This window comes from Stylophora pistillata, chromosome 2 (assembly GCF_964205215.1).
Source record: "Stylophora pistillata chromosome 2, jaStyPist1.2, whole genome shotgun sequence".
NCBI classification, from domain to species: domain Eukaryota; kingdom Metazoa; phylum Cnidaria; class Anthozoa; order Scleractinia; family Pocilloporidae; genus Stylophora; species Stylophora pistillata.
In genome coordinates, this window is record NC_142520.1 from 29,866,291 (window position 1) to 29,891,814 (window position 25,524).

General features: G+C 38.2%; 5 protein-coding genes across 9 annotated transcripts in view; 3 read left to right on the forward strand and 2 right to left on the reverse strand.

Annotated features, from left to right (window-relative positions):
- Positions 1 to 44: 44 nt before the first annotated feature.
- Positions 45 to 11,753, reverse strand: LOC111324827 (uncharacterized). Its single transcript, XM_022928485.2, has 7 exons — positions 11,573 to 11,753; positions 8,863 to 9,000; positions 8,414 to 8,547; positions 7,197 to 7,287; positions 6,372 to 6,477; positions 4,851 to 4,906; positions 45 to 4,590 (listed from the first exon to the last, which is right to left on the reverse strand). Exons 1-7 carry the CDS (start codon positions 11,751 to 11,753, stop codon positions 941 to 943), a joined length of 4,356 nt encoding a protein of 1,451 aa, XP_022784220.1. The 3' UTR covers positions 45 to 940.
- Positions 11,699 to 18,541, forward strand: LOC111324835 (copper chaperone for superoxide dismutase). 4 transcript variants are annotated; one of them, XM_022928504.2, is made up of 9 exons: positions 11,699 to 11,865; positions 12,253 to 12,325; positions 12,955 to 13,086; positions 14,129 to 14,208; positions 14,477 to 14,583; positions 15,614 to 15,674; positions 16,159 to 16,236; positions 16,930 to 17,033; positions 17,957 to 18,541. In XM_022928504.2, the coding sequence occupies exons 1-9, from the start codon at positions 11,839 to 11,841 to the stop codon at positions 18,087 to 18,089; spliced, it is 795 nt and encodes a 264-aa protein (XP_022784239.2). In that variant the 5' UTR covers positions 11,699 to 11,838; the 3' UTR covers positions 18,090 to 18,541. The 4 variants fall into 4 exon arrangements, with proteins under 4 accessions (XP_022784239.2, XP_022784232.2, XP_088603190.1 ...); XM_022928497.2 differs by having other exon boundaries at positions 11,824 to 11,877; XM_088747064.1 differs by having other exon boundaries at positions 11,860 to 11,882.
- A 1,164-nt stretch (positions 18,542 to 19,705) lies between these two features.
- LOC111325880 (uncharacterized) lies at positions 19,706 to 22,343 on the forward strand. Its single transcript, XM_022929791.2, has 5 exons — positions 19,706 to 19,864; positions 20,280 to 20,384; positions 20,817 to 20,851; positions 21,145 to 21,202; positions 21,663 to 22,343. Exons 1-5 carry the CDS (start codon positions 19,744 to 19,746, stop codon positions 22,031 to 22,033), a joined length of 690 nt encoding a protein of 229 aa, XP_022785526.1. The 5' UTR covers positions 19,706 to 19,743; the 3' UTR covers positions 22,034 to 22,343.
- A 470-nt stretch (positions 22,344 to 22,813) lies between these two features.
- On the forward strand, positions 22,814 to 24,584 carry LOC111325836 (uncharacterized). 2 transcript variants are annotated; one of them, XM_022929760.2, is made up of 5 exons: positions 22,814 to 23,009; positions 23,088 to 23,186; positions 23,474 to 23,508; positions 23,613 to 23,670; positions 24,124 to 24,584. In XM_022929760.2, the coding sequence occupies exons 1-5, from the start codon at positions 22,925 to 22,927 to the stop codon at positions 24,345 to 24,347; spliced, it is 501 nt and encodes a 166-aa protein (XP_022785495.2). In that variant the 5' UTR covers positions 22,814 to 22,924; the 3' UTR covers positions 24,348 to 24,584. The 2 variants fall into 2 exon arrangements, with proteins under 2 accessions (XP_022785495.2, XP_022785488.2); XM_022929753.2 differs by having other exon boundaries at positions 22,827 to 23,009; positions 23,088 to 23,195.
- A 743-nt stretch (positions 24,585 to 25,327) lies between these two features.
- LOC111325826 (stromal cell-derived factor 2) overlaps positions 25,328 to 25,524 on the reverse strand; it is a 7,038-nt gene continuing 6,841 nt past the window's right edge. The window contains exon 6 of the mRNA XM_022929744.2: positions 25,328 to 25,524. This exon is cut by the window's right edge and continues 15 nt beyond it. Within this exon, the coding sequence (XP_022785479.2) occupies positions 25,510 to 25,524 (15 nt within the window). The 3' untranslated portion in view covers positions 25,328 to 25,509.

Below are 25,524 nucleotides of genomic sequence, written 5' to 3' on the forward strand. Positions count from 1 at the left end.
CCGAATCGCCACAGACGTACAGAATGAAGTAGAACGCCGCACAATTCCTTGAAAACCATCAACTTTATTAAAACAAGTTTATAATATAATAAGCTATAAAACAAGTCATTCAAACACAACTGCAATAACCACCACGGATTACTGACGCGACAGTATTTTCTTGTTCTTATAATTTATTCCTCGACGTTTCAGCGTCCTCATGACCATGGCACCTTTATCAGGGGTAGACACAAATCAACAAAGCAACTGGAAAAGAAGCTCGAGGTTTTCTGCTTTGTTTCTTCTTTTAATACACTGAATGGTAGCTTGACATGCATATTGGCCTCATGATGACACCGTAACTTCGTGGTGTTAATTACCCCTCAACAATTTTGGAAAATATTCTTGAAATGTTAATTTCGGTAGAAATGATATTTCTAATAAATAAAAATATGTCCCTGAAAATTGTAACAGTCTTAAAATCAATAAAATAACTACTTTTAGTTTGGAAATCCTCAAACTAAAGCAAAAAAAAAGCTCAAAATTTGCCCAAACAAGTAATTACCTGAATTTTCTATGCACATATTGTTATCCAAAGTAAGTTTTTACAACAATTAATTCAACAGGAACTAACGATAGCTTGTTCATCGTTGATCATTATTCGGTTTGGTCCCTTCGTTGTTATTACATTTGAAATAAAGCCTACCTTCTCACCTGCCTACCTAACAAGTTGCCTACCTGCCTCCATCATTAATAAAGATTGCCACACATTTTCAACTTAACTATTAAACAATTCACTACAGAAATTTAATCTAACCCTTTTAGCGAAGCTTAGTGAATGACACTTAATCGTTACTTGACAAAAACATTCCGCCATACTAGTGCTTTTGAACTACGAGAAGGCTATGATGACGATCCGTCTTATCTGCTACAATCTCAACCGCAGCGAGACCTTTTCCAGTCAGGAGTTATTGTTCTTGTCAGTTTTTGTACCAGCTTGAGCTACTTTATCCTCTAAGATTGCCTTCCTTGATGACTTCTCCTTAAATGGTCTCTGCAACTTGTTAGAAAGACCTCTTTTCCAGACGTCACTAGCTGGTCCACCCATACTTTGTTTGAAGGGCTGCTGTAGCGACGAAGAACTTTCTCTACATCGAGCAGAGTCCTGCTTCGAAAATCGCACTCTTCTATGATTTTTTCTTGTTTTTAAACGCAGACTGCAATCGTTGACACAGCTTAAACCGCTATCTTCCAGTTTAGGAGAGTTGTTATTACTCTCACAGGTGGAAGATTGTTCATTCATGATTAGACACGTTACTGTCACTTGCTCACTTCCTGGGTGAAGATCATTATGCGATGAGGTTAGAACAGACGACCCTCGGGTACCTATGTCTCCCCGAGAACGTTTTCCTTTGATCCGCTGCGGTTTGGGGAATGGGCCAGTATCTTTAATATTTTCATTCTTCTGTTCTTCCACACCAGTAGGAGTGGAGCCACAACATTCTTTTGACAAAATGTCCCAATCACTTGGAGGTGCACTTGCTTCTTTAGAAAATTCGTCTTTGAAATTATTGCTTGATGAATCGAGACAAACGCCCTCCACGCTACTTCCATCCGGTGACAGTCGCCTTCCCATTTCCATCACACTCTCTTCACGTGACAAAACTAAAACCTGTTTATGCACAGGGTCCTCTTGACTTTCGCAGTGTTGCTGGCTTGCGCTGATGTTGCCTCCAGATACCTTCATGTGACAAAGTTGTGCTAGCGTAAATATCTGGCTATCACTTGTGTTTCCAGTTAGTGGGTTTTTTTCTTTGAAATCTTCTGCAGGTTCTCTATGATTGTCCCTGTATGCTACCGTACTTGTGTAACCGAAGTCGTTATCTGCTTTATCAAGGAAAGATTTGAAATTGTCATCTGTGTGATTTTCTAACGAAGTCACCACTCCCTCAAATGAACCATCGATTGAAGACGTATCTGAACTGAAATCCACAAAACTACCGTGTGAGCCCCGAGAATCCATCTTGGGAACTGGATAGTCACTAGCGACAGGACCACCTTGGGAGAGTGCAATTGCTGAATGAGTAAAGACCAGTTGGCCACTGACATCAACTGGTGGACCAGCTGCCTGTTGTGCCTGCTCGTAAGGATTTACCCTGGAAGAGCACGGAAAGGCCGTGGCAGCTTGAAAAAATGGAAATAACTGTGGCTGAAGTTGGGCTTGAGGCACAGGTGGAAGGCCTAAGCTTGGTGGGGCTAAGTTGGTGAACATCATTTGATTTCTGTACTGGAGTGGCGGTATGAAAACCTCTTGAGGATGCGGTTGCTGCATCAGGTGAGGTGCTATCACAGGTCGAATAGGACTGGAGAAAACGAAAGACGGGTAGCATGGTTTCAACAGAGGTAATGCGGGGTACCCTTGATAGAAAGTTCCATGTGGATTAGCCAGTAGTGACGGAAACGATGCCTGGCTGTAATTCAAACCGGGACTTGTGGGCTGTTGAGCTATCGCATCTCTTGCATTCCCTGCCAAAGGCAGCTGATTAGATTGCTGCTGAGCTGTGTCAGGGGTATATAGTCGCTCCTCGCCAAGTGGCGGTTGACGTGAGAATGTATGTTCGTCAACAGATTGGTTATCACTAAAACTGCTGCCCTCTGACGACAATTCAGCTGGGAAATCACCACGTGCTTGAATTGCACTCTCAGTGCTTGTAAGATCGGATGTAAAACCCTGATTAATACCACAGTTTCCAAGGGAAGGGTTTTCTATCAGACTGGATGACAATAAAGCATTATTGGGTAAATAAGCACATGACAGTTCTGTCCATGAAGAAGTCAGACCACTGTTTCTTTCTACCGTTGAGCTGTTCAGACATGGGCTTTCGTTAGTCGAGCACGCTTCATGAATGGAGTTACCATTCGTCTCAAAGATACTTGTTGAGTTTCCTCGATTAGCTTCCTTCAAGACCTGAAAACCACTACTTGACAGGTTAACAAGAGGAATGGAATTATCAACACTTGTTTCTACCCCTTGTAAATCAATGCTAACATTTGCTTTCTCTTCTCCAACGCAAGTCACTTGATCTTGTACCAAGGCATTTTCAGGGGACTGGTCAAAGTCCAAGGATGATGGGAGTGCATGACAAGTGTCTCTGCCAGACCGAACACCAGATACCACAAAACTGGATTTCAGGGTAGTTTCGTTACACGATTCAAGTTGTTTTTCAGAGCATGTTTCATGAGCACTTTCAGATGATTTTGGAAGAGACTGACCATTTTCAGAGGGGAAATTCGGTGCGACAGTCATCATCGAATTATCAGGAGGTAATTCGCAATTCTGATGTAACGACGTTATTACCTCGTTAGGATCAAAACTATCTTCTTCAGTCAGGTCTCCAACGTGTGTTTCAAGCAGCCCTTGCACTGATTGGACTACAGGTGCACTGTCAACGACTCGGCTTTCTTGTGTCGAACTCAGTTCTCTGCTCTTCTCTTGAGTATGTGCTTCAGGGTCACTTGCAGCAGTTACATTAGAATCACAATCTTCCCCATCGTACTCAAACGGAACAAGAATAGTAATGTCTCCTATGAGAACACTAGCGAATTTCTGCTCCAGGTTTGCTGTGGATGGATCGCTTTTTGCGTCGGAAATTTCCGTAGGCTGTAACTTTGCTTCTGAACATTCAGTAAGGGAGCGACATCTATCAAAAGGTTGCTCTTTTAGTTCAGTCTCTGGTTTATGTTCATTAGAATACGAACAGCGGAGGGACGGTTTGTTATTTTTAACATAGTTATCACTTCTGGGAGGATTAATTGGTTTGGACTGCATCGGTGTAACTTCTCTTTTGTTGTCTTTTTCTGAAAAGGTGACTTCCTTGAAAAGCATGCCGTCTGCTTTATTATTTCCGAAAGATTTTCTCCGTTTGACAGTCTTTTCACCTCTCTGCTTCGGTGCATGAGGTGCTGAGTCAGAAGAACCCTTCCTGGTGTGAGCTCCTGGGCTTTTTCCCCGTGAACTGTTACTAACGACTTCAACATTTTTACTCTCAGACAGGGAAAGTTCTCCTTCAGATTTGCGCGAAGAATTAGTTATCTCAGACTTCAATTTCCCTTTTAGGGATTCAACGCCTATTTTCTTCTCTGAATGAGCATAATATAAGTCGTCAAGATCAAGGCTCAGAGGAGCAGGAGTATTGCATTTAAGGGTGAAGTTACTTCGAGGTGCAGCTCTTACTAAGTCTCTCTCCCAGTCCTCAGTACCATCATCTTTTTCGGATAACCTGTCATCTTCTGGGGTTTTCACACTGACCACGTTTGGCTGTGGTTTACTTTCAGCATTGCGACTTTCTGCACTCGCTTGGTTTGGTTTCTCTTCATAGAAGTACGAGTACGCTGTTAGGCCTTGGTTTTGAAGCCCAAGTCCACCAAAATGCAATGCCATAACCTTCGACACTTTCCTTTCAATACCATAGGTTTTCATGACTTCAAAAAAATCCATAAAAGAGCAGCAGTCTTCAAAGATTCTTCTGAGAGAATTGTACGTAACTCCCTCCTTTAAGAGTTTCTTTATTGACATATTCTTACTGCACGCATCCAGCTTGCACAGTTTCTCTGTAGTAAAAAGAAAAAGAAAAGATTACTCATTGGTTCTATAACTGCGCAGTAAATGCAGTTTGAAAGTCTGTACGCGATGAAAACAAAGCTACTGTACTCATTGCAACCACACGATAGATCACCAGCCTTAGATGTCCGTGTACACCTTGTGTAAATGTGAATATTGATAATTAAGGCAAACCCTACCCCTTCCGCCCTAAAATCGAAACTTTTGAATCCATATCACTCGCTAATTGACGCAAGCACAATTCACCAACCTTCTAAAATGGCTCTTTGCTGTTTTCTTCCACACTGAGAGATGTAATACTCCAATCTACAAACATAAACAAAATGTCAATATTTCCTTAATACCGGAAATCAACATCACGTCTGACTCCAATTCGAGACCAAACCAAAACCAACTTCAAAGCAAGGAACCTATATATGTAACCAATTTCGAGAAGTATTTTTCAGAATCCACATTATTTTCGTTGCTTCAAAACGATTCATTATATCGCTCGCAGCGTCCGTGGGCCAGATGAAGGGAATCCTGTGTTCTGATTGGCTACCCGAGGGGGCAAGATGAGCCCATCTTGCCCGCTCGGGATTGCCCTCACTGAACTACGTTCGTAATTCTTGGACAATTTCGGCGATGGAAACGCAAATAGCGGCAGAAGACAGTCAAAACAAAGAAAGCAGAAACGACTCTCGAGTTCGTTGTGCTACAAACACGGTTGGCTTTCTTTCCCGGCTCTCGAAGTAAAACAAATCATTCATAATTTTTGATAAAGCGAAATCTTTTTTTAATATAATAAATCCTTTATTAACCATGCTTATGTGGTCAAGATGGCTGGATATTAACCTCGTTCTTTTTTCGCATTTTTATCCATAAAAATGCGAAAAAAGAACTCGGCCAATATTCAGCCATCTTGGCCTTACGCTTGGCTAATAACGCATATTTATTACACGGAGGCAGCGCGTGGGCAATACAAAGCGAATTCTGTGTTCTGATTGGCTACCCGAGCAGGCAAGACGGGCCCGCTCGGGATCGCCCGTCTTGATCCCGCGGAAAAAAGGATTGCGTGGAGCAGATTAACAAAGTTCGTATGAGTCACGAAAAAGCGATGAGCAAATAAAACGAAAAAAAAACATCAAACGGCGCTACAAACACATTAGATTTCTTTTCCGGCTCTCGAAATAAACAAGTCATTCTTGGTTCTTATTATTTCGACAAATTTTTTGCTATATAATAAATCCCTTATTGATCAAGCTTGTCCGGTCAAGATGGCTGGATATTAACCTTGTTCTTTCTTTTTTTGCGTTTTTATGGACCACGACTTCGTCACGGTCCCTAAAAACCCATAAAAAAGAACTGTCGATAGCCAGCCATCTTGACTTCACGCTCGGTCGTTAACGCATGTATATTAAAAAAAATTGCTAATAACTTAGTAATGAGACTCAACCAATGGTTAAGTCGTTAGAACATTTTTCTCTCAAATGAACTCGAAATTCAACAATGAAGCTACTTTCTCCAATTGACAAGTACTCGAGATAAGTGTGTCACACTATATGTAAGTAGACTTGTCCTAGGAGTAGAGACAAAACCAACATAAAACTGACTGTAAGAGCACATGGCTAGTGAAAGAGTTAGTGAAGAACGACACTAGCTTGATTTCCCTTCACATAATCTGAGCTTTTCATCTTTGGACGGTCCAATTCTTAATAATTACCTCCATAAGAATGTTCTCATTCTCATTTTCTTACCACAATCCCAAGAAACTGCTTAGCAGAGTACAAACCTTTCTTTGGTAGATGAATACTTCATGAGGTGAAGTAGTTTTCGAAGTGGTGTCTGTGTGAAGATCTTAACCATTCCATCTACATCACCCATGGCTCTGTGTCTGTCTGAAAAGCCAAAATGGTGGTTTACTGAAATACATTTCTTACTGTAAGCTTATTCTCTGACATTGATTGTAGAGATTCTGAGTTAAAAAAAGCTTTAAAAAGTCAGAAAAAAGTGCATTCAAATACAAATAGAGTAAGGAATTTAATTGGCTGGTTAACAACACAAATGCAGGGAAAAAGTATGAAGTCCAATAAAATAGGGGATATAGTTCTATTTTTTCTTACACCAGTTCCAACTGTTTTGTTACATGAAAAATGTTTCAAAAAGCTAGTTAGGTGCACTACTCAGTAGAGGCCTACAAAAGTTAGACTACCGGTATGTTACAAAAGGAGGAAAGCAGGAAGTAACAATTTCAAAACACAGTTTCAAGTTAGTCCACAGTCTGTTAAAAAGAGCTTTTAAATTAGTCCACAGTCTGTTAAAAAGAGATTTCAAATTACTCCAGTCTGTCAAAAAGAGCTTTCAAATTAGTCCACAGTCTGTTAAAAGAGATTTCAAATTAATCCACAGTCTGTTAAAAAGAGATTTCAACATACTCCAGTCTGATAAAAGAGATTACCAAATAGTAAAATCTGAACAGTAATGATGGGTTGAAACACATCAGCATCCCCATGCAAGGGTTAATTCAGTTGGTCATGCTCTGAATTTACCGCTTGCTCAAAAATAGTCCTGAGAATACTGAGCTTACAAACATCACAACTCCTGTAACATCAGTTACCTTTGAAAATTTTCTTTGGAAAGAATTTCTTATGCAGTGCTTCAAGGGACAGTCTTGTGTTGGCCAGCAACTTCTCCCCATTGTCTTTCAGCTAAACAAAAGGGGTGTTTTAGAGAGATGTAAAAGTCAACATTTTCCATCACATCTTCCTAAAACAATACTGAAGCTTTTGATTCATTTCTATACATAACCTTTCAATATCATCATGATAACATTTTCATGGAAAATAAATAAATAAATAAATAAATAAAGAGCAAAGGAATATATACTTATAATGTAGTGGTCAAAGGTGTCCAAACAAATCAGAAATATTTTATGCATGCAAAGGCATCTATTGGGATGGGTAGGGTAGGACACTCTTCCTATCAGAACTTGCAACCTCACTGGGCAAATATATTAAGTTATTGCAACTCGTTACAATTTATAGGTACCTGCCATTTCAGGTTGATACAAAATGGAACCATTCCCAAAGTAATAACTTTAGGTTTCAAAAGTTCATGTTAAATAATTTTACAAAGTATTCTTCATCAATATCAAGACACCCACAGGTCTCATCAACCAAAACAACAGATTCAGTAAAAATTTTGAACCACAATTTATGTGTATATGTTTTGGTTCATTTCTATTCTAACTGTAGTTCAAGTTTTACATTCCTTTGTTTTGGCATGTGGTACTGCATGACAAAAAGTACAAAAAACAAAAAAACAATCCTCAAAGCTCTCAGTTTTCCTTGAGATTTGCTCTCACAAAACTGTTTGCATCTCAGAACAGATGGGATAAATATTAGTGCATATTTTTGCACCAAATGGAGCCTATTGTGTTTACTATCCTTCAAATATTTTTCAACAAGCAGGGAAAATGTTTAGGAACAGCTCACTGTTTACAGCATGTGATGTTCCATTTTCAAATTTTATGAACAAAACAAACATGGTTCTTCTTTTGTACCAACCACACAACACTTCTCATTTTGAATTAAATTTTAAATACAGAGTTTTCCGTAAGGATTGAAAATTGGGGAATATCACTAAGAGTATATCTTCAGACATCCCCTAGTTTTAGTTGGGGGATATTCAGTCACATAATGCATTTCAACCAATTGCATGTTAACAAGAATATTTGCTGGATTATAAACAATGTACAAGCAGACTTGTTTTTAGTACAGTGTAGCTGATTCAAAGCTAGTTTACTCAACTTTTGCAAACAAAACCTCCACCAACCTCATGACAGAAAACCAAACTATCTGCAAAATGAATATTGAGCTGGGTCAAAACTGAGTGATGTATTCCGAACCTCTCCATGTTGTTCAGCAAAATCAAGAAGTCAAATTGATAGCCATGGTGTGCACACAACACTGAATAACAAAAATAGAAATGGTATTAGTAATCAGTTTTAGGGATACAATTACCATCTGCATTTATTGGGCTATATAGACACTACAGCCAAATTTCTCTTTATTGGACAGCAAAAACTAGAACCGGACACTGTCTCTGTTTTGAAAAGAACAACCTTCACAAAAGGAGTGTATGTTCAGGAAGCAGTTCCGTTTTTTCGAAACTGCCCTTTAGCAAAGCCTCTGACAAAATAAACATTTAAATCTAATCAAAAAGAGAAAACTACCAAGTTTGCTTCTAACCCAAGAACCACTGTATCAAGTACTTAACTTTACCTGGCAAAAACTGCTTCCCATGTTTCTTTCTGGCTGATTTCACCATGCCATCTATCCAAAAGAGAAATTTTTGAAAAACCTCCCTGAAGTACGGCTTGTTTCTCAAATCATCCTGTGACAGACCACAATCTCTTGCAGCTAGACATGATGAGTACATAATAAGAGATGCAAATAGTTCAGACACTTAAATAAAAGGACTATAGTAACAAAAAAACTTTAATTTTTTTTTCTTTCTTTCTACATTATCCTTCCCTTTCACAGCTTAAAGACCATATTAACTTATTAAACTTAAGATTTCAAAAACCTAATCTCTTATTACCCAGTGAGTACACTGGGTACCCAAAGTAAAACTATTGGAAAGGCAATTTGTGCAGTTTACACAATTGATCTATGAGCCTTTCACTTGAATTTGAACATCAAATCGTCATTAAACAAGAATTGAGTCTCGGTATGTAAATGTAATAAACATAATACATCATGGAAAGTCTGTCTGTACAGTGTTATTTATGCACTCATTCATTAGTATCAGAAATCTCCCTTGTTTGTTGCACTCACTCCTTTGATTTCCAATACTAATATAACAATCAGACAGACTTCCCATGTAGTATTCTATAAATATTGTTGTTATCTACCACACAAGTGAAAAGTGCTTTTTGCATGCACCAATTGGCTACTTTGCAAGTAAATAGCCAGTAGTACTCACCTCTGAGCACCCGATGAAACAAAATTACATGTTGAGAGTTTAATTTCCCACCATCTTTTGGTATATTGGAAGAAATAAACTAATTTTTCATTACCTATGTAGTACATGTATATACTGTGACTCCAGAAATATCCACCACTATCCACTCCCACTTTGGCGAATTGTTCAATATTGTAAGGAGAAATCATGTCTTAATCACTTATGGAATTTAAAGGGTTGAAGTGTAAGTGCAAATACTAAAATGTACCTGCTAACCTATTTCATTTCTTTGGTTGTATCAACTAGGTGGAAAATGTAAATTGGCCACTGTAACAAGTTAAAAAGCTGACATTTCGAGCATTAGCCCTTCATCATTCGCTCTGATGAAGGGCTCATGCTCAAAATATCAGCATTTTAACTTGTTATAGCGGCCAATTTACAATTTCAACCTAGTTGATACAACCAAATTACCTTGTTACCCCCACCAATGCAGCACCACAGTTTCTTTGGAAACTTTCATCCTTTATTCATTTCAGTTCTGACTGTTGCAAACATCAAATTTTTATCTCGCCACTACATTCAATTTAACAAATGTAGAAGCCTTGACTGTGTTGTGCTCTGTTGTAAAGCATGCAGGAAGCAGCTGGAGCACAAAGGAAGTGTAGGGAGAAAATATGAGAAGTAGTCTAGTAACACCTTTGGCTAAGCTCTGTGTTTTGTACTCTAATGGAACATGCCCTTTCAACCAAAAAGGATGCATTATATCAAAGGATGAAATGTATTGTATACTAAAGCTGTAGCTTAAGTTAACAAACTCAGGTGTACCCCTTAACTCCTGTGAGTGATCAGGACAGAATTTCTCCTTATAATATCTAAATAATATCAAGAAGACAAGTGATGAGAATAAAGAAAAATATCAATTAGGGAATTTAGAGTTGTTTCAAAATCAAATTGAACTGTGTGTCATGCAATAAGGAGAATTAAAAATGAGATCTTAGGAGTAAAGAGATTAAAAACTTAAGTATTTTATTTGTTACAAAAGAAATACTGTATCAGATATTGATATCTACATGTAAATGCCTTCTGTAGTGCGCCTCGATTTGGCTACCCTCTCAATACACAATGCTAATTTTGAAATTTTGAACAAACTATATTGAACTCTTTAAGATAACCACCACTAAAAACCCAAGTTGGTGTTTTCAGACTTCGTTTCTTCTTGTCAATTTGGCTTAAATTTAATAACTTCTAGTCTTTTGCTTCAAAATTGAGAAGAAGCTCAGATTTTTGTTGGTAGTATGTAGAAGTGCAACAACAACTTGAGAATAAAGGAATTTTTAAGTCATTTTGTTCCAAATCAATTAGTTAATTAAAGCAAAGTTGGCTGACTAATAATTAATTTCGTAATGCACTCTTCCACGGAATTAAAAAAAAAAACATTAACAAAAAAAGATTCGCTGCACCCGCAACAAATCTTAAAATCGTATCACCTTTTTAATCAAAAAGTGATAGGACCGCGCAAAGAGAATGCAGAGACCAAGAAAAAAGGAACCAGTGTCGAACAAAAGGACTGAAACTTGTTCGTGAAGACATAACGAAGCCAGCCGTGTATATGGCGTTGGCGATTTACATGCCGGAAATGCCAACACACTGTAAATCCTGAATGAGTTTGAGACAGTTTCTAAGGGGACAGTTTCTTAAGAGGGAGGCTAAAGTGTCTTAAGATTTTGCTTAAAGTGAAATTTCTGATGAAAATTGAATGAAAGTTAGGAAATAATTTGAATTACGTCGAATCACCCCAATGCGCGTCTTCGCACGCGCTGTTATTCTTGACAAATTATTAAACGCCTTCCCATTTCTTAGAATCTTTGGCTCTTTTCCGGTCTGCGCAAAAACTTCAGAGAAAATCTTGGAACGTTGCCTTTTACTCAAATACAGCAGTGCCACAATGGGCACAAAATTGCTGACAGTGTAGATTTTTCCGTATAAATATTATGCAAGATGCGCATAATTATAACAACGCTCACTTACCGAAGGCACACAGGGGTTGTTTGGTGTTTATCAACGACCGAAAAGACCCTTTCACAACATCAGGATGGCACTTTGCTGCAATTTCTATGATATCACCACAGTAAACATTTCCATTAGCGGCTTCACTATCATAAAATATCACCAACGGTTGGGCTTTCACGTCTTCTTCCTTGGCCGCCATATTCCTTTTTCCCGGGCTTAATTACAAGCCTCGTCTCCAGAGTGACATAGCCGTCCCAGGCTCATTGGTACGCAGCAATTTCAAGATGGCTTCTAACTCAACAACAACCAAGGTTACTTCTCTAGTTAGGTCATTTTGTAATTAATGTATCAGATGTATTTTATTCTCTGGTTTACTACCTCACCAAGAGTTTGTTCAGCACTCTTTCACATAGCCATCCTTTATATTATTTTTATTGTTATCATATTTTTCATGTGTTATTTATTTGAATTGGACTGTTTGAAGAAATGTGACAAGTGAATTACAGTACATGTCCAAGGGTTATGATTATCCTTCTAAATGTTGTGACTTCTTGTTTGCGGCAATGATTGCAATAAAATTTTTAGTAAGAATTTCAGGTGTACAGTGCCGCGCCGCCTTGAATTTTGCCCCAGATTCTCCCAGCGCTCAAATTATATTCAATACCACGAGCCAATGGTAAGTTGTATTAATTTTGTAGATGGAGTTTGCCGTACAGATGACATGTAAGAATTGTGTAGATGCAATTCACAATTCGCTTCATGGTGCTGAAGGTTTGTTAATCTGTGGAAAAATTTGAATTATTTTGTTGATTTTTAAGAATCCTTCAAGTTATGATGGGAAAGGTTTTTTTTTCTTATTTGGAGACATTGACTGCAATGTTAACTAAAGTAATCAAGAGGCTTCAATTGTTATTACTGTGTTCTGGTGCAAGACTCTTTACACCTTTCATACCATACCCCAACCACTAGTTCGAATGGTTGCAGTTAAACTTTCAGGAAAACCTGTGACAAAGTCTTGGAACATTGTTGCAGTAAACCAGTATACAATCCCTGATTGTATTGCTAGTTGCCTTTAACTTTGAGGACTGTGACTAGTTTTGGCAGCAAGGAGCAAGTAAACTTGTGAGATTTAACCAGATTTTTGTTAATATATTAATTACTGATACAATTTTTTTATTATTTGTTGGGCTTTTGAAATTGTCGAACAAGACTTAACTTTGTTTTAAAATAAAAATACTAGTTTGGATTCTTTTAATTCTATCAAGACAGCTGTATAGTATGACCATTTTTGTTAAAGTGTTCATATTAAGGACAATCAAAACCCCTGAATATATCATAAAAATAACGAGTAAAAATTAATGCAGTAGAAGGTGTAACTGATGGAAAGTAGTTTTCTCTAGGTATCAAATCATTCACAGTGGATCTGAACTCAGAGCAAGTGATTTTAGAGACAACTCTGTCAACAGGACAAGTCCAGAATCTATTACAGAGCTCAGGACGCACAGCTATCTTACGTGGAATGGGTCCAGCAGGTAAGTATACACAGCACCAAGTAATAAACATCACAGAGTCATGTACTAATGACGGTACAGCTTTCCATCCCTAGAAGTGCAGTAACCTATACACTGTAGTTGATCATATCCTCTCTTTGCTGAACTTGATTAGCTATAAACCCTCCTAGTCTATCAAACAGAAAATCCACTTCCTTAACGTCATGCCTCAAACTGTCTCTTAGAAACAACTTTCTTGTCATCACACTCATCACAATCCCTATCACTATCGTCACTACAAGCTTCATAATCGTTATCACCCATCATCATCAACCTTCCTGTTGAGATACTCAATTGTGACAGTAATTATATAATTTGTGAGACAACTTATTCACCTTTACCATCTCTGTCTTCATGATCATCACATTGTCCTTATTGACTTCATCCTTCTTCTCATTACTCTCATCCATTGCATTAGCCTCATTACTGCTCATTGTTAGTCCTGTTATCATTGTCCTTCTCCTTTACACTCCATACCTTCTTCCCATATGTTGTCATTATCATCATTGTTGCCATTGTAAATATACTTATGCATTTTTGAACAAGCGTGGGGTCAACATGGCTGGATATTGGCCAACTTATTTATTTTAGACCAAGACAAAGTGGGGGTCCACAAAAATGCCAAGAAAAAATGCAGCAAATATCCAGCTATCCTGACTGAAAAAGCTTGGTCAATATTAGGGATTTATTATACTGCAAGAAGATTTAGCTTTATTATGAATTAAGAATGACCTGACATGTCCACTTCAAGAGACAGAGTAGAAAGCCAAATGTGTTTGTAACAAAATAAAGTCACAGAAGTTGTTTATGTTTTCTTTCTTTTGACTGTTTTCTGCCTCTTTTTACATCTCCATCACTGACATTGCCCAAGAATTAGAACTTAATTGAATTTTTTTCATGTGTGACAATCCTGAGCAGGACAAGATGAGCCCTATGTAATAATTGTTTTTTTATTGCGACCTATCAACTACCAGCTTCTTTGTCAGGTGTATATGACAAACAGGTATTATTTTATTCCAAACAGGGAGTGATCTGAAGCATTTAGGGGCTGCTGTTGTGGAGATGCGCAGTGGAATTGTTAAGGGTGTCACCAGATTTGTTCAGGTATCTTACTGCACTTTTGGATGAAAAGGCTATTAAAGCAAATAGCCTAACAGCATTGCCTTTAGGCTCATTTGTGTTCTATCATTTCCAATTTACATGGGAAACTCATTTTTTTTATAATTGTCCTTACAACAGATAGAAATTCTGTTCTTTCAGGAAGTAGATTATTTCTCACAAACAAAGATTGTTCATGGTATTTCCCCAGGGAAAGGAAGAGTTGATGATTTCAACTGATTAATATTTTGGCCATTAATGTTCTGATTTGTAGGTATCTGAGGATCTGTGTGTGATTGATGGCACAATTGATGGACTTTCTCCTGGACTTCATGGGCTAAATATTCATGAATTAGGAGATCTGTCTCTGGGATGCACAAGGTTAGTGACAAGTTGTCTATGACATTGGTCAACTCCTTGACTGATTACTACATTTTTGTTATTTACATAAATTTTGTCAAATACTAAGAAGAAATTGTAAAATGATGTGAGCATCGCTAGCCAGATGGTTTGCTAGGTGTTATCTTGATTAACTCTACACCCTAACATCAATATGCATATTCTCCATACTGTTCCCTATACATTTCCAAAGGTGCTTACAAGGAGAACTTGTTCTAGACTTTCTTTAATTGGTGATAATTTTCTTTATTCTTGTGACCTTAATGTTTGATTGAGGGGTGATGTAGAAAGAAGAAATTAAATATCAGGCACTCTTAAGAGGTCAAAGGTGTAGGTGTGAGCCCTGGCTATTGTTATCATTTTGTGTTATTTGTCTGTACTCTTAGAGTTACCTCTCTCCACCAAGGAGTGCAGACCAGTTTCATTCTCGACCCTTTACACCTTAACATTATTAAATTCATATTCTCCACACTATTCTCTTTATATTTCCTGTGGCACTGATAAAGAGAATTTGTTTGACCATCAGGAGCTTCTGAAATTGGTGATCATTTCGTTTATTCTTACAACCTCTATGTTTGAGTCAGAGGTGATACTGTAAAAAGAAATTACCAGTCAGTCACTCTGAGGAGTTCAAGGGTAAATAAGTTGTCTGGGAAACCTGGAGAACCAGCCAGAGGGCCGGGTAACTTATGATGGACTACCATTCCATCCAGGAAGAGTGTGGATACTGCTAAAAATTCAAGATGAACTCCACAAACAACACAATTAATCTGTTATCCAGACTGTTTTAATTATTCAGTCAGGGCTCAACACTAACTTTTCAACTTACTAGCCAAGTGTCTAGTGATGACTTAGATGTTACAACAATTTCAGTTTGTTTACTAGCTAAACTGGCTGGTGGAAATTGAAAACCACTGGCCAAAACTGAATTTCTACTAGTCTGTGGCTAGTTGGCTACTGTCAGTGTTGAGCCCTGTTCAATGTATGGTAAAAGATACTTCTTTCTCCTTAGTACTGGTGATCATTATAATCCCCAAAACTGTCAACATGGAGCACCAGAGGACAATGAGAGAGTATGTTTATTATTTTCAGTAATTTCAGGAAGATTTCATTCTGTCACATCCACCACCGTTAGAAAGTCCATCCTTTCAGTATGTAGGGTGTGGCAAATGTATTGTGGTGACCATGAGTTTTAATTTAGTTTAGTTGTTAAGTACATACCCAGTTGGTGAGTGGAAGATGGTACAAGTGTAAAATCTATCATGGGCACATCATCATTTGTCCCCTGTCAGTAATTTTTTTCTTATTATTCTTACTTTGTACAGCTAACAAACAGAATTAAGTATTAAACTTCACCATACTCAAGCTTAAAAACTTGTCAGCCAACCTAAGTGGCAGAAGCTTGATTTCAAGTACTGTAGAATTGATCTGAGTATGCCCTCCCAAACTCAATCTTTGATGTTGATAACCATGTATAAATAAGGTCTCTAATTCATTCATACATTAAGTTATTGATGATTATTCTTGGCTGATGTAGTTATATGTTGCCTATTGAAGCATGTGGGTGACCTTGGCAACATTTCAGCCGACAAAAATGGCAGAGCTTCTTTCAGAATAGAAGACAAAAATATCAAGGTAAGTAAATCCTTGTAAACTGTTCCTAAATTATGTACTTATACTCCTTCAGTTAAAACAATATTTGTACAGCTGTTATTTTTTTCTTTCTTTTTTTTGTTTTTTTTGTTTTTTTGTTGTGTTTAAAAAAGAGCAACGTTTTAAGAGTAAACTCATCTTTAATTGTTTGATACACACAGCACAAATTACACGAACAACTGAATGTCTCACAAATGTGAAGTGAAATTAACAATGTGCAATCATCACTAAGATCAAAGTCTGTTTACAATTAACACTATTTTTTTCAGTTTTTTGAGGTGTCCATGAAACAAAGATATTCCAAGATGAAATGAATACATCTTTTTAATCAGTTATCATCTGCTAAATCTGCCTGGTTGATATTTATGATTACCTACAAACACGAAATTTTGAGAGTTCAAGGTTTCTTAAAAAGAAGTTTCTTTGATGTAGACTTTGTAATACAAATAATTGATATTAAAGAACAATGTTTGAACCCCTCTGAGATCATTTTCAGGTTCTAGTAAAATTTGTAAGGTTTCAGCCAGACAAATTATTCAACATTTTAATGCTGAAAAAGCAAAAGCTTAAAAGCTTCATGTCGTAAAGATAATCAAAGCGTAAACGGGAATTGTTACAAAGGTTCTGTTGCTTGAGTAAGGACAGTTGAATCATTTATTTTGTCCTTCCCTGCAGGTTTGGGATGTAATTGGCCGCTCACTTGTCGTGCATCACGGTGAAGACGATCTTGGGCGTGGTAGTGATGAACTCTCGAAGATAACTGGAAATTCCGGCCCTGGGTGAGATTTGAACCGAAATAGCATAGTCGATATAAAGAACGCGAACTGAACTTCCAGGTTGTAAGGTTTGTTTTATGACATGCTGCATGCTTCTGGCTGTAGCTGAAAAGAACAGGGCGTTCGGATCTCAAACGAATTCGCATTTTGATCAGTCGCGAGCGGTGTGAGCGCCCTGTCCATTTTTTTTCTCCAAGTCTTTTTGCACTCAAGTTTTACGCTTTCAGTCGTTCCTGTAAGTCGAAACCACAAAAATGATGTTGAAATTCCTCATAACATCGTCATATAAACTACTGCCCTCTTTGGCTCATTTGAACAAAGAATATCGGGGAATCGTTGTGAATGATTGATAAAAAATCTGGCATGGTACCCCCCCCCCCTATTCAAGAAACAAATGATTTATTTAGCAATAGTAAGTTTTAAATCTTACCACCTCGCGAAGGGGGGCTTTGAAGTACAGTTCGTTAACTGACGTCGTAATAGCAATGCATCACATGTTTGAATGTGGCTAACTGGGATAGGATTTGGTTCTTTTGCTGCTTTACTGCTCTGAAGATTGTCCCCTTGTAACGACAGCTTCAACAGACCGCACTGATAAACATTTCAGCAGGCGTTTATCATATTTATACGGATCTAATTCTTATAACAAAGTCACCTCAGCGAGCTCAGAGAACACGCATTTCCGACAACCTCTTAACCCGTGAAACCCCTAAGAGGACCAACATCTAATTTCTCCTTTTAAAATGACACTGCTAAATCATTCATTAAGATCATGAGTATAAAGGTCTTCAACCTGAGAATCTTTGACTGTTAAACAAATTCTCCTTGTTAATACTAAAGAAAATGTATATTGTAGAGTATGGAGAATATGGATGCTGTTCTAAGGGTGTGAAATGTTAATGGGTGTCTAATACAACTTTCCACAGATTATCTTGTGGAATCATCGCCAGATCAGCTGGACTTTTCCAGAACACCAAAAAATACTGCGCATGTGATGGGAAAATCCTTTGGGAAGACAAGCCATTGTCTACACCAACAAGCATGCCTTCTCAGCTGTAAATTCTTGTGCGCGAACCAGCGGATGTCTTGAAATCAAGAAACCACCAAGAATATTTCATCTGTTTGGGAGCTCCGTAAAAGCAGGACGCAGGCTAAGCAATAAGATTCGCTCCAGTCTGTTTAAGCGATATTACGAAAAACAGGAGTGGTTGATTTTGTGCTTTGGGTTCATTCAAAAGTTATGAGTTGCAATTTTCTACTGTTATAAAATCGCTCAGGGAAGAATTTTAGTGGAAAGTTGTCTAAATTTTTCATTCCACGCTTAACACTTACTCTTTGGATCTTCTCATTTCGTGTGACTGAGGAGAAAAAAAAACTGCTCATGATAAAGAGTAGAATTTCAGTTATACAGATCAAGGCAAATATTTCAACTGAATCCTGAGAATTAGGGAACAGCTTGTCACGCTTGTAATGTAGGCAAAATAATAAATCAAAACATCAAGAGTTAAAAATAGTCGACAGTACTTTTGTCCATATCTGTTTATATAGCCCTCCATTTTTGTACCTTCCCTCTTGGTTAAAGGTGTAATTAAGTCTGCAAACCTTCCCCCAGGCCCCCCGTGGTCTGCAAACCTTCCCCCAGGCCCCCCGTGGTCCTCAAAATGGCGTACTAAGGCGACTCATCCAGCTCGTTGAACATGTTTGATCGGGTTTTTTCGGATTCCTTTCTGGTTTCGTTGGGTATAGTTCGATTATTTTTCAGAGTCTCACCTCTGTATTTCGAGATTGTTATCCATTTGAACTTAAAAGCATAAAAACTGTCTTAATGTAAATTGAAAAGAAAAAAAGGAGTAAGAAAAAAAAGTTGACGCGTCCACGGCTCGAATCTGACACCTTTGAGCTCGAGAGGAGCTTCGTAAAGCGTACGAAGTGGCGAAGTTTTGTAATAAAAACCATTTGATGTAAATTGGGACATGTACCTCTTCTTTTCATTTCCTGCCCCGTCTCCGGCCTATAAATTGACCACTGTACAAATTCTTTTCTTCCAAGTCCTTCGATTTTACGATTTTTGCGTCGACATCGACAAGAGCAGTTCGTTACCCTTTCGGCATTTTGCGCCACGTTGCTCATTTACTGCGATACTCCACAACTTTTCAACGGTTGACACATGCAGTGAAAGACTGTTTTATTTGGCAATGAATCTGTAAGCTGCCCAAAGTTTTGCTTTGGCTGCCACCTTTATAGAAATGCTAGTTGACTCGTTACCCGTGCGACGTGCGAGTGTTTCCATGCCCTTCGTCCTGTGAAGTTGAAATGACGGTCTTCAGGTGACGTTCAAAGGCAAACAAGAAAACCTGTTTATTTTACAAAATAGCCCTTACACTCTCCTGCGGGGAGTTTTCATGTGTTATGATTTATCGACCTGAAAGGAAACAAATTTCGACGCGTACACGAGTCTTTTCAAAAGTTGAACTCTCCATCATCTTGAAGGAAGACTCTCTTATTTTTATGCCGTATCACCGTTATAAATGTTTGAAAATCTGGATCACTTGTTTTGAGATTAAAATCTTCCGACTGTGGCGTACATCTTCAATTTCACCCCCTCTCCCCTTAAGCACATTACAGTTCCCCCGGTATGACCTGTAATTCGAAACCACACAGAGTATAAGACCAGGGGATCATGTGAAGCAGATTAAAGCGCGTGACATACCAAATGCAGAGGAACTCTTCTAGATTTTCTGTCATGATGTTCGTGTCCTTGCTGCTCGCTTTTTTTCTGACTGGATTTTCTCAGTCGAGTATTGCTGTTGATGTTGGTCAGTTGAAGACAGTAGGTAAGGTAGCCAGATTGTCCGTTATTTCGTTAGCGGTCGTGACATGGCCATATGGCATGAAATCATTTGAGGGAACAAATAGTTGTTTACCCAGACATTTAATTGCTCTTTGAGACGAGGAGTATTTGGCTGGCATAGTCTAAATCCTAGCTTTAATTGTCAAATTGTTCATTTCATTTTATGTTGGTTTTCGCCGCGAAGAAAACTTTAATGCATGGCAAAAAAAATTTGCAAACTGCAGTTATCTAAGATTACCGTGTAGAAAGTGAAGGAAATCCTTCTGTACTTCTCTCCTTTCAAAGTTAAATTGGAGTTTCAGTCCCCAGTCCCTTCAGCTGTTGATAACCGCCCATTCCCCGTAGCATGACTCCTTACTGCTTCAGTATTGATGATGGAATGAACTCATTTTCTGCAGTGCAAGATCCTGGGGTTGATGATGATGCCTGTGGATGCACCAAAGAACCGACTACACAGTGTGGCTGCTGCCAAAAATTTGATTTTCAACAAAAAGAACACTCAGGTAAGCAGCTTATTACAAGAAGAAAGTTGGCCTTGATACTGAAAGAAAAAGAATGAATGGAATAAACCAAATGTGAATCTCTAGTGAAACCAATAAACTGACAATTGACCGATTGCCACTTTACTGATTTGCTCAGTTTAGTTGCGAGTTCGAGTTCAAGATCATTTAAACATTTTAACATTATCTACCACTAAATTTTCCACCCATAAGTAATCTGCCACAAATTACATACTGGTACTTGTTACGAAATTCTGATTGAGAAGTTATTCCGTGCGTCTCAGTCAAAACTTTCATTTGCGATCCAACCGTGGGAATTGAAAAGTAGGTAGAGTTCATTCCGAGAGAACACGACTAAAGAAAATATTTTGCTGAGGATTTCTACGTTACAGAAAAATGTGGTCATTGATAAAGTGTGTTTTGTTCTTGTTGTAGCCTGTATGAACATGACATATTTAGCGGGGGAAAAAGTAAGTCATGATACTGCATTGTAGATTCATTCTGTTTGCGAGATAACCTGTAAGGCTAGTGGGGAAATTAAAAACACTAGATGTATATTTCAACATTTGAAATGTCCTTTAGCTTTCGTGTTAGTGAAGGTAATGAAAAAATTCGCTTGTCTTCTACGAACCAAACCCAGACTATGGACGAGCTCGTTCATGAACTGACTGATTTCAGTAGTCTCCACACTAGGTCAGGTGCGGCATTTTTGTTGTCCCTGATGATTGACTGAGTTGTGGAGTATTTTTGTTTTACTTCTTAGGCGTTAGAATTTACGGGGACTTTAGATGACAAGGTTCTGTTAAACGAAACCCTCTCAGGTGAGGCTTACGATCGTCCATTGAGAACACTCTAATGTTTAAACGCAGAGGAGGGGAGCATTTCTGTCCCTAAACAGGAATTATATAATTTCCATGATGGAAGTTCGATGATGCTATTTACGCGTTTTACGAAGGTCTATGGAAGATTTCTTTCGTCAAATAAAGCCTTCATTTTTGCAATTGTAAGATATGTGTCACTGCCGCCGCACGACGCATACTCTCATTTTACGGTTTACTATCAGGAGCGTGTGGTATTCGTAATCCTCCCTTCTATCTGCCATACATTTTCATATATGTCAGTCAAGAGAATTTGGGTTCATGATCAACGACATTTAGTTGTATGGTAAAGCTTTCAGTTTCGAATTTTGCAAAGAGGGATTTCTCAGAATTTTCATAGACGTTTAAGGTTACTAGAAGCAAAGAAGTTCACATTCAACTCCTTCTTTTCTTTTTTTTTCAGCAAGAAATCCTCCTCCTTTTTGTGAAGGGGTTTGCCCAATTTCGTGCATCTGCCTTCAGTATTACAACATCTCGTACGGTGATGAGGGCAAGTGGGGTGGATGCCTGAAGATCTATGCTGATCTCCTCGTACCACTCTTTACTCTTGATTTTGGCTGCTTTGATCTGCCAGTCCAAGAACACCAGGACCAGTGGAAAGCTTCGAACAAGCAGGGAAACTCGCTGTTACTCTTTAGCTCTAAGAAGTCAAAGGATCAAATTTTGAAAAAGACTCAGCAGTGGTTCCTGAAAATGCTTGGCAAAGACACGACTAAGTCGCTTCAAAAGAAAAAAAATCCACTTGATTTCCTTTTCAACAATCGTGTGGATTAGAATTCTGATTTGTCAAACCAAACAGGTAGATGAATGTGTGATAGACAGATTGATACTCTAATCGGTAATAAGACTCTTTGCAGTCTAGACATTAACACTAATTATAAGTGAAAGTAAAGAGAACTTAGCTAATGATAAACTGAATGGAATAAAAAAGAAGGAAGTGATGCGAGCCTCTTTACTTAGATACTTGGAAAGTAAAGGGAAAACTCGATATCCTCAAATGCACACTCTCATTTGTGTTTTCCTCATTGATGGCGGTGTTACAAGCCTAAAGAAAATATCTGAATAAAATGTGTAACTGACCTTCCATCAGATCGGATCTCATTTCAGTTCTCGAGGTAGATAAGTAACAAACAAATATGATTGCAGTAAAACTATCGTTCTCTCTGGGAAGCCACCATCTGGATTAGGCACCGTCCTTACTGAAAAACTCCAACCCTTCCACCCTCACCTTCGCAATAAATTATGTCTTGATTGGTATGCTTCTGATGACGTCCGATACTTGATAAAGGTACACGAAGGCACAGACTTATGAAATGTGCAAAGTTTTAGAATAAACGTGAAAAAGATAAAATGATAAGTAACCAAAATGTAACACCATCGTTTGCCGATTCGTTGTACACTACTTACTGTATTGATGATTATCATTTACGTGACATGAAATAAATTAGCTTGAATTGCTTTCTCTTCTTTCGCATCCAGAGGCCTCACTCCTCACTACTTGCTATCCTCCCCCCCCCCCCCTCCCCCCAATTCCCTCCTTGCCCAGCAGGAAATGACGCACGGAAAATGAAAGAGACTATCACATATCAGTGAAAGGTCATTCTCTGTCATTTTAGCGAAATCACTTTATTCTCAATTCCCTTACTGGTTTATAAACTCTTCCTTATGTGTTTGCTGAAAGGGAAATTTCCTCTGGCCGTGGTCACGATACTTGTTCCTTTGGTGGCAAGTTTCACACTGAAATCTGTCGGTTAGAAAAAAATCTTTTTGTCGTATTCTCAGATGATCATCAACTCTTGCATGACTAAGTTCTATTTTGTTGTTCTAGATCCAGTTACTTCAAATAATCCAACTTTTGATAGCTGCGAATGTCACAGCGGCAATTCGTCGTTTTATTGCTGTCAATCCATCTCTGTCTACCGATTTAGTGAGTTGGGTAAGATATTTCAAATGCACTTATCACAAATTTCAGTAGAACCGGACAACTGACAGGGCATTGACTGCAGCCACAGCAAGGGTCTTTCGAACACACACGGTCGTGTTTATAAAGCGAAAATGTTTCAGTAGGAGAGTGACTTGTGACGGGGATAAAGTCCATGGGAGATCGTAATCCACTCCTGTTTTACCCATTACACAGGTCTACACAGGTTATGGACTACAATGGTCCTACGTAACTATTAGCTGAGTCTAAAGAAATTCATTTTATTTTCACAGTTTGTGTGAATGTGTCAGGCGTGGATACACAGAATGTAAGAAACTCAGTATTTCACTGCTAACATTGAACATCATTTCCGTCTATCTGAATAAACCAGCCACTTTAAGGAATTGAACCTTGATGTTGATCTCGTTTTAGGTCATACCATTCACCCTATCTGTAGATGGAAAGCCCCGCTTCACTGATAAGTACTCAGGTATAGAGTTTCCAGTGATAATTTTTACACGGCTGAATTATTTTGGTAGGGATTAAGACAATATTTTATCTTTGCACTTCCGAAACACCGTTTGATATAACGTTTTCATATATATCGCTGGCGGTTATGTATGTTTATCGGACCTAAAGAAACAGTCAGCATGAGGAGAGAGTTCAAACCCCAAAGGACATGGCCGCTTTTCAAACGTTTTGGTAACTAATGTAGCCTATCGACATATTCAAAACCGATTGATTCTCAAAAAACATAGGTAGGAATTTCTACTGGGATGGTCTTAAATTAGCATGCCACTCAGTGGAGTTTGGGCGTGCCAGGTTTTGTTTTTGTAAATTATCAGGTTATCTTGGTCTAGCCGAACAGTGTCATATGCGCACAAGTATATCCCCTACCACCAGCCATACACTCGAATAACGTACTTCTCTCCAACACTTGCAGAAAAAGCACCTCAGCCTTACTGTGTTGAGTTTGACAACCCAGGACCAGTTTACATCTGTTTGATTTTCTACAACGTAACGTTCACCAGCACACAGGTCAGCGGTTGCCTGAAGCTGAGAGTTTTAGTCCAGGCTGAAATTTTTATCCCATTGAGATGTTTCAATATCTTCCGACCTTCTGATGTCAAGCGAGAGAACGATTTTACAACAACCTACATAGTTTGAGTTCTTTTTTTTTTTCGTCAAGTTTTTGTGAAGAGTGATTCTGTTTTGGGTAACTCCTCTTGGATAGTTCTCAAGCATGATGACGTAATTTACTGAAAATAAATTCGCCTCAAACCTCGTTCGTACTAAAAAATATTCACAACCCTGAATTTTTTTTTGTATCACGAGTGTATACTTTTAATTTACGTGTAATGGCAGCAATCTTCAATTAAAAATAAACAGTCCAACCGTCAAGTACCCAGTTTCATTGTCGTCACCCTAAATATCATTTGTAACTTATGAAAAATCATAACAGTTGCACTTTTGCGTATGCTGTTACATTGGTTTGCTTGTTCTTCTCCATTTGAAAGGAAGCATTGAGTCCTACAGAATGATTTTCTGAAGCAGTGGCATTTTGCAACTAACACAGCAAAATATTTGATTGTGGAATAACCACATTATTTCTTGTAGTCTGTTGTTACATACAGGATATGTGTCAATGGAGAGTTTAAAATATCTGGACAACAGCAAATACTTTAAAGTGTTTGATCTTGTTCACGCAACAAATTTTCTGCTTGAAAACCCAGTTCTTCTGCTAAATAGTAGATCTGGATTTAATAGATATAGCACAATGAAACTTGTTGAGATGCTTATCTCCTTTTGACAGATTTATCCAGTACTGCTGAGTGACTTTTGTATCCAAAGGGATCGCTGTAATGAAAGATTCTGACCTCTGCAAATTATTTTAGAGCCACACAGAGTACATAGATATCCTAGTTGCAAAGCTTACCCTTAACGGCATGCAACTCTGATTATGTTCAAATTGAGATAAGTTCACCTTATATATCAACACATTTGTTTTTTCTTATATTTTTTTGTCAATTCCACAAATTCATGCACATGCAGGGAAGGGACTGCTATCATACCTCTTGCAGGTTTCTTGGATCTAAGCCAGAAATCCAGCAGGGGAAAAAAGCCTCATACTACTGTAGAAACAGATCTCATCATAGTAGCTCTTTAATAACCATACCAAATAATTCCTTGCACAAAACTTTCCTAACAATTATTTATCAAAATCCTTGTCAGTCCATGCCATAACTTTATAAAATAGTACCATGGCATTGTCCCATAACTGTTCAATTGTACAACTCAGTACAATGTCTGGAATCTAACAGGTCTGCACTCAGTTGGTGGGTTT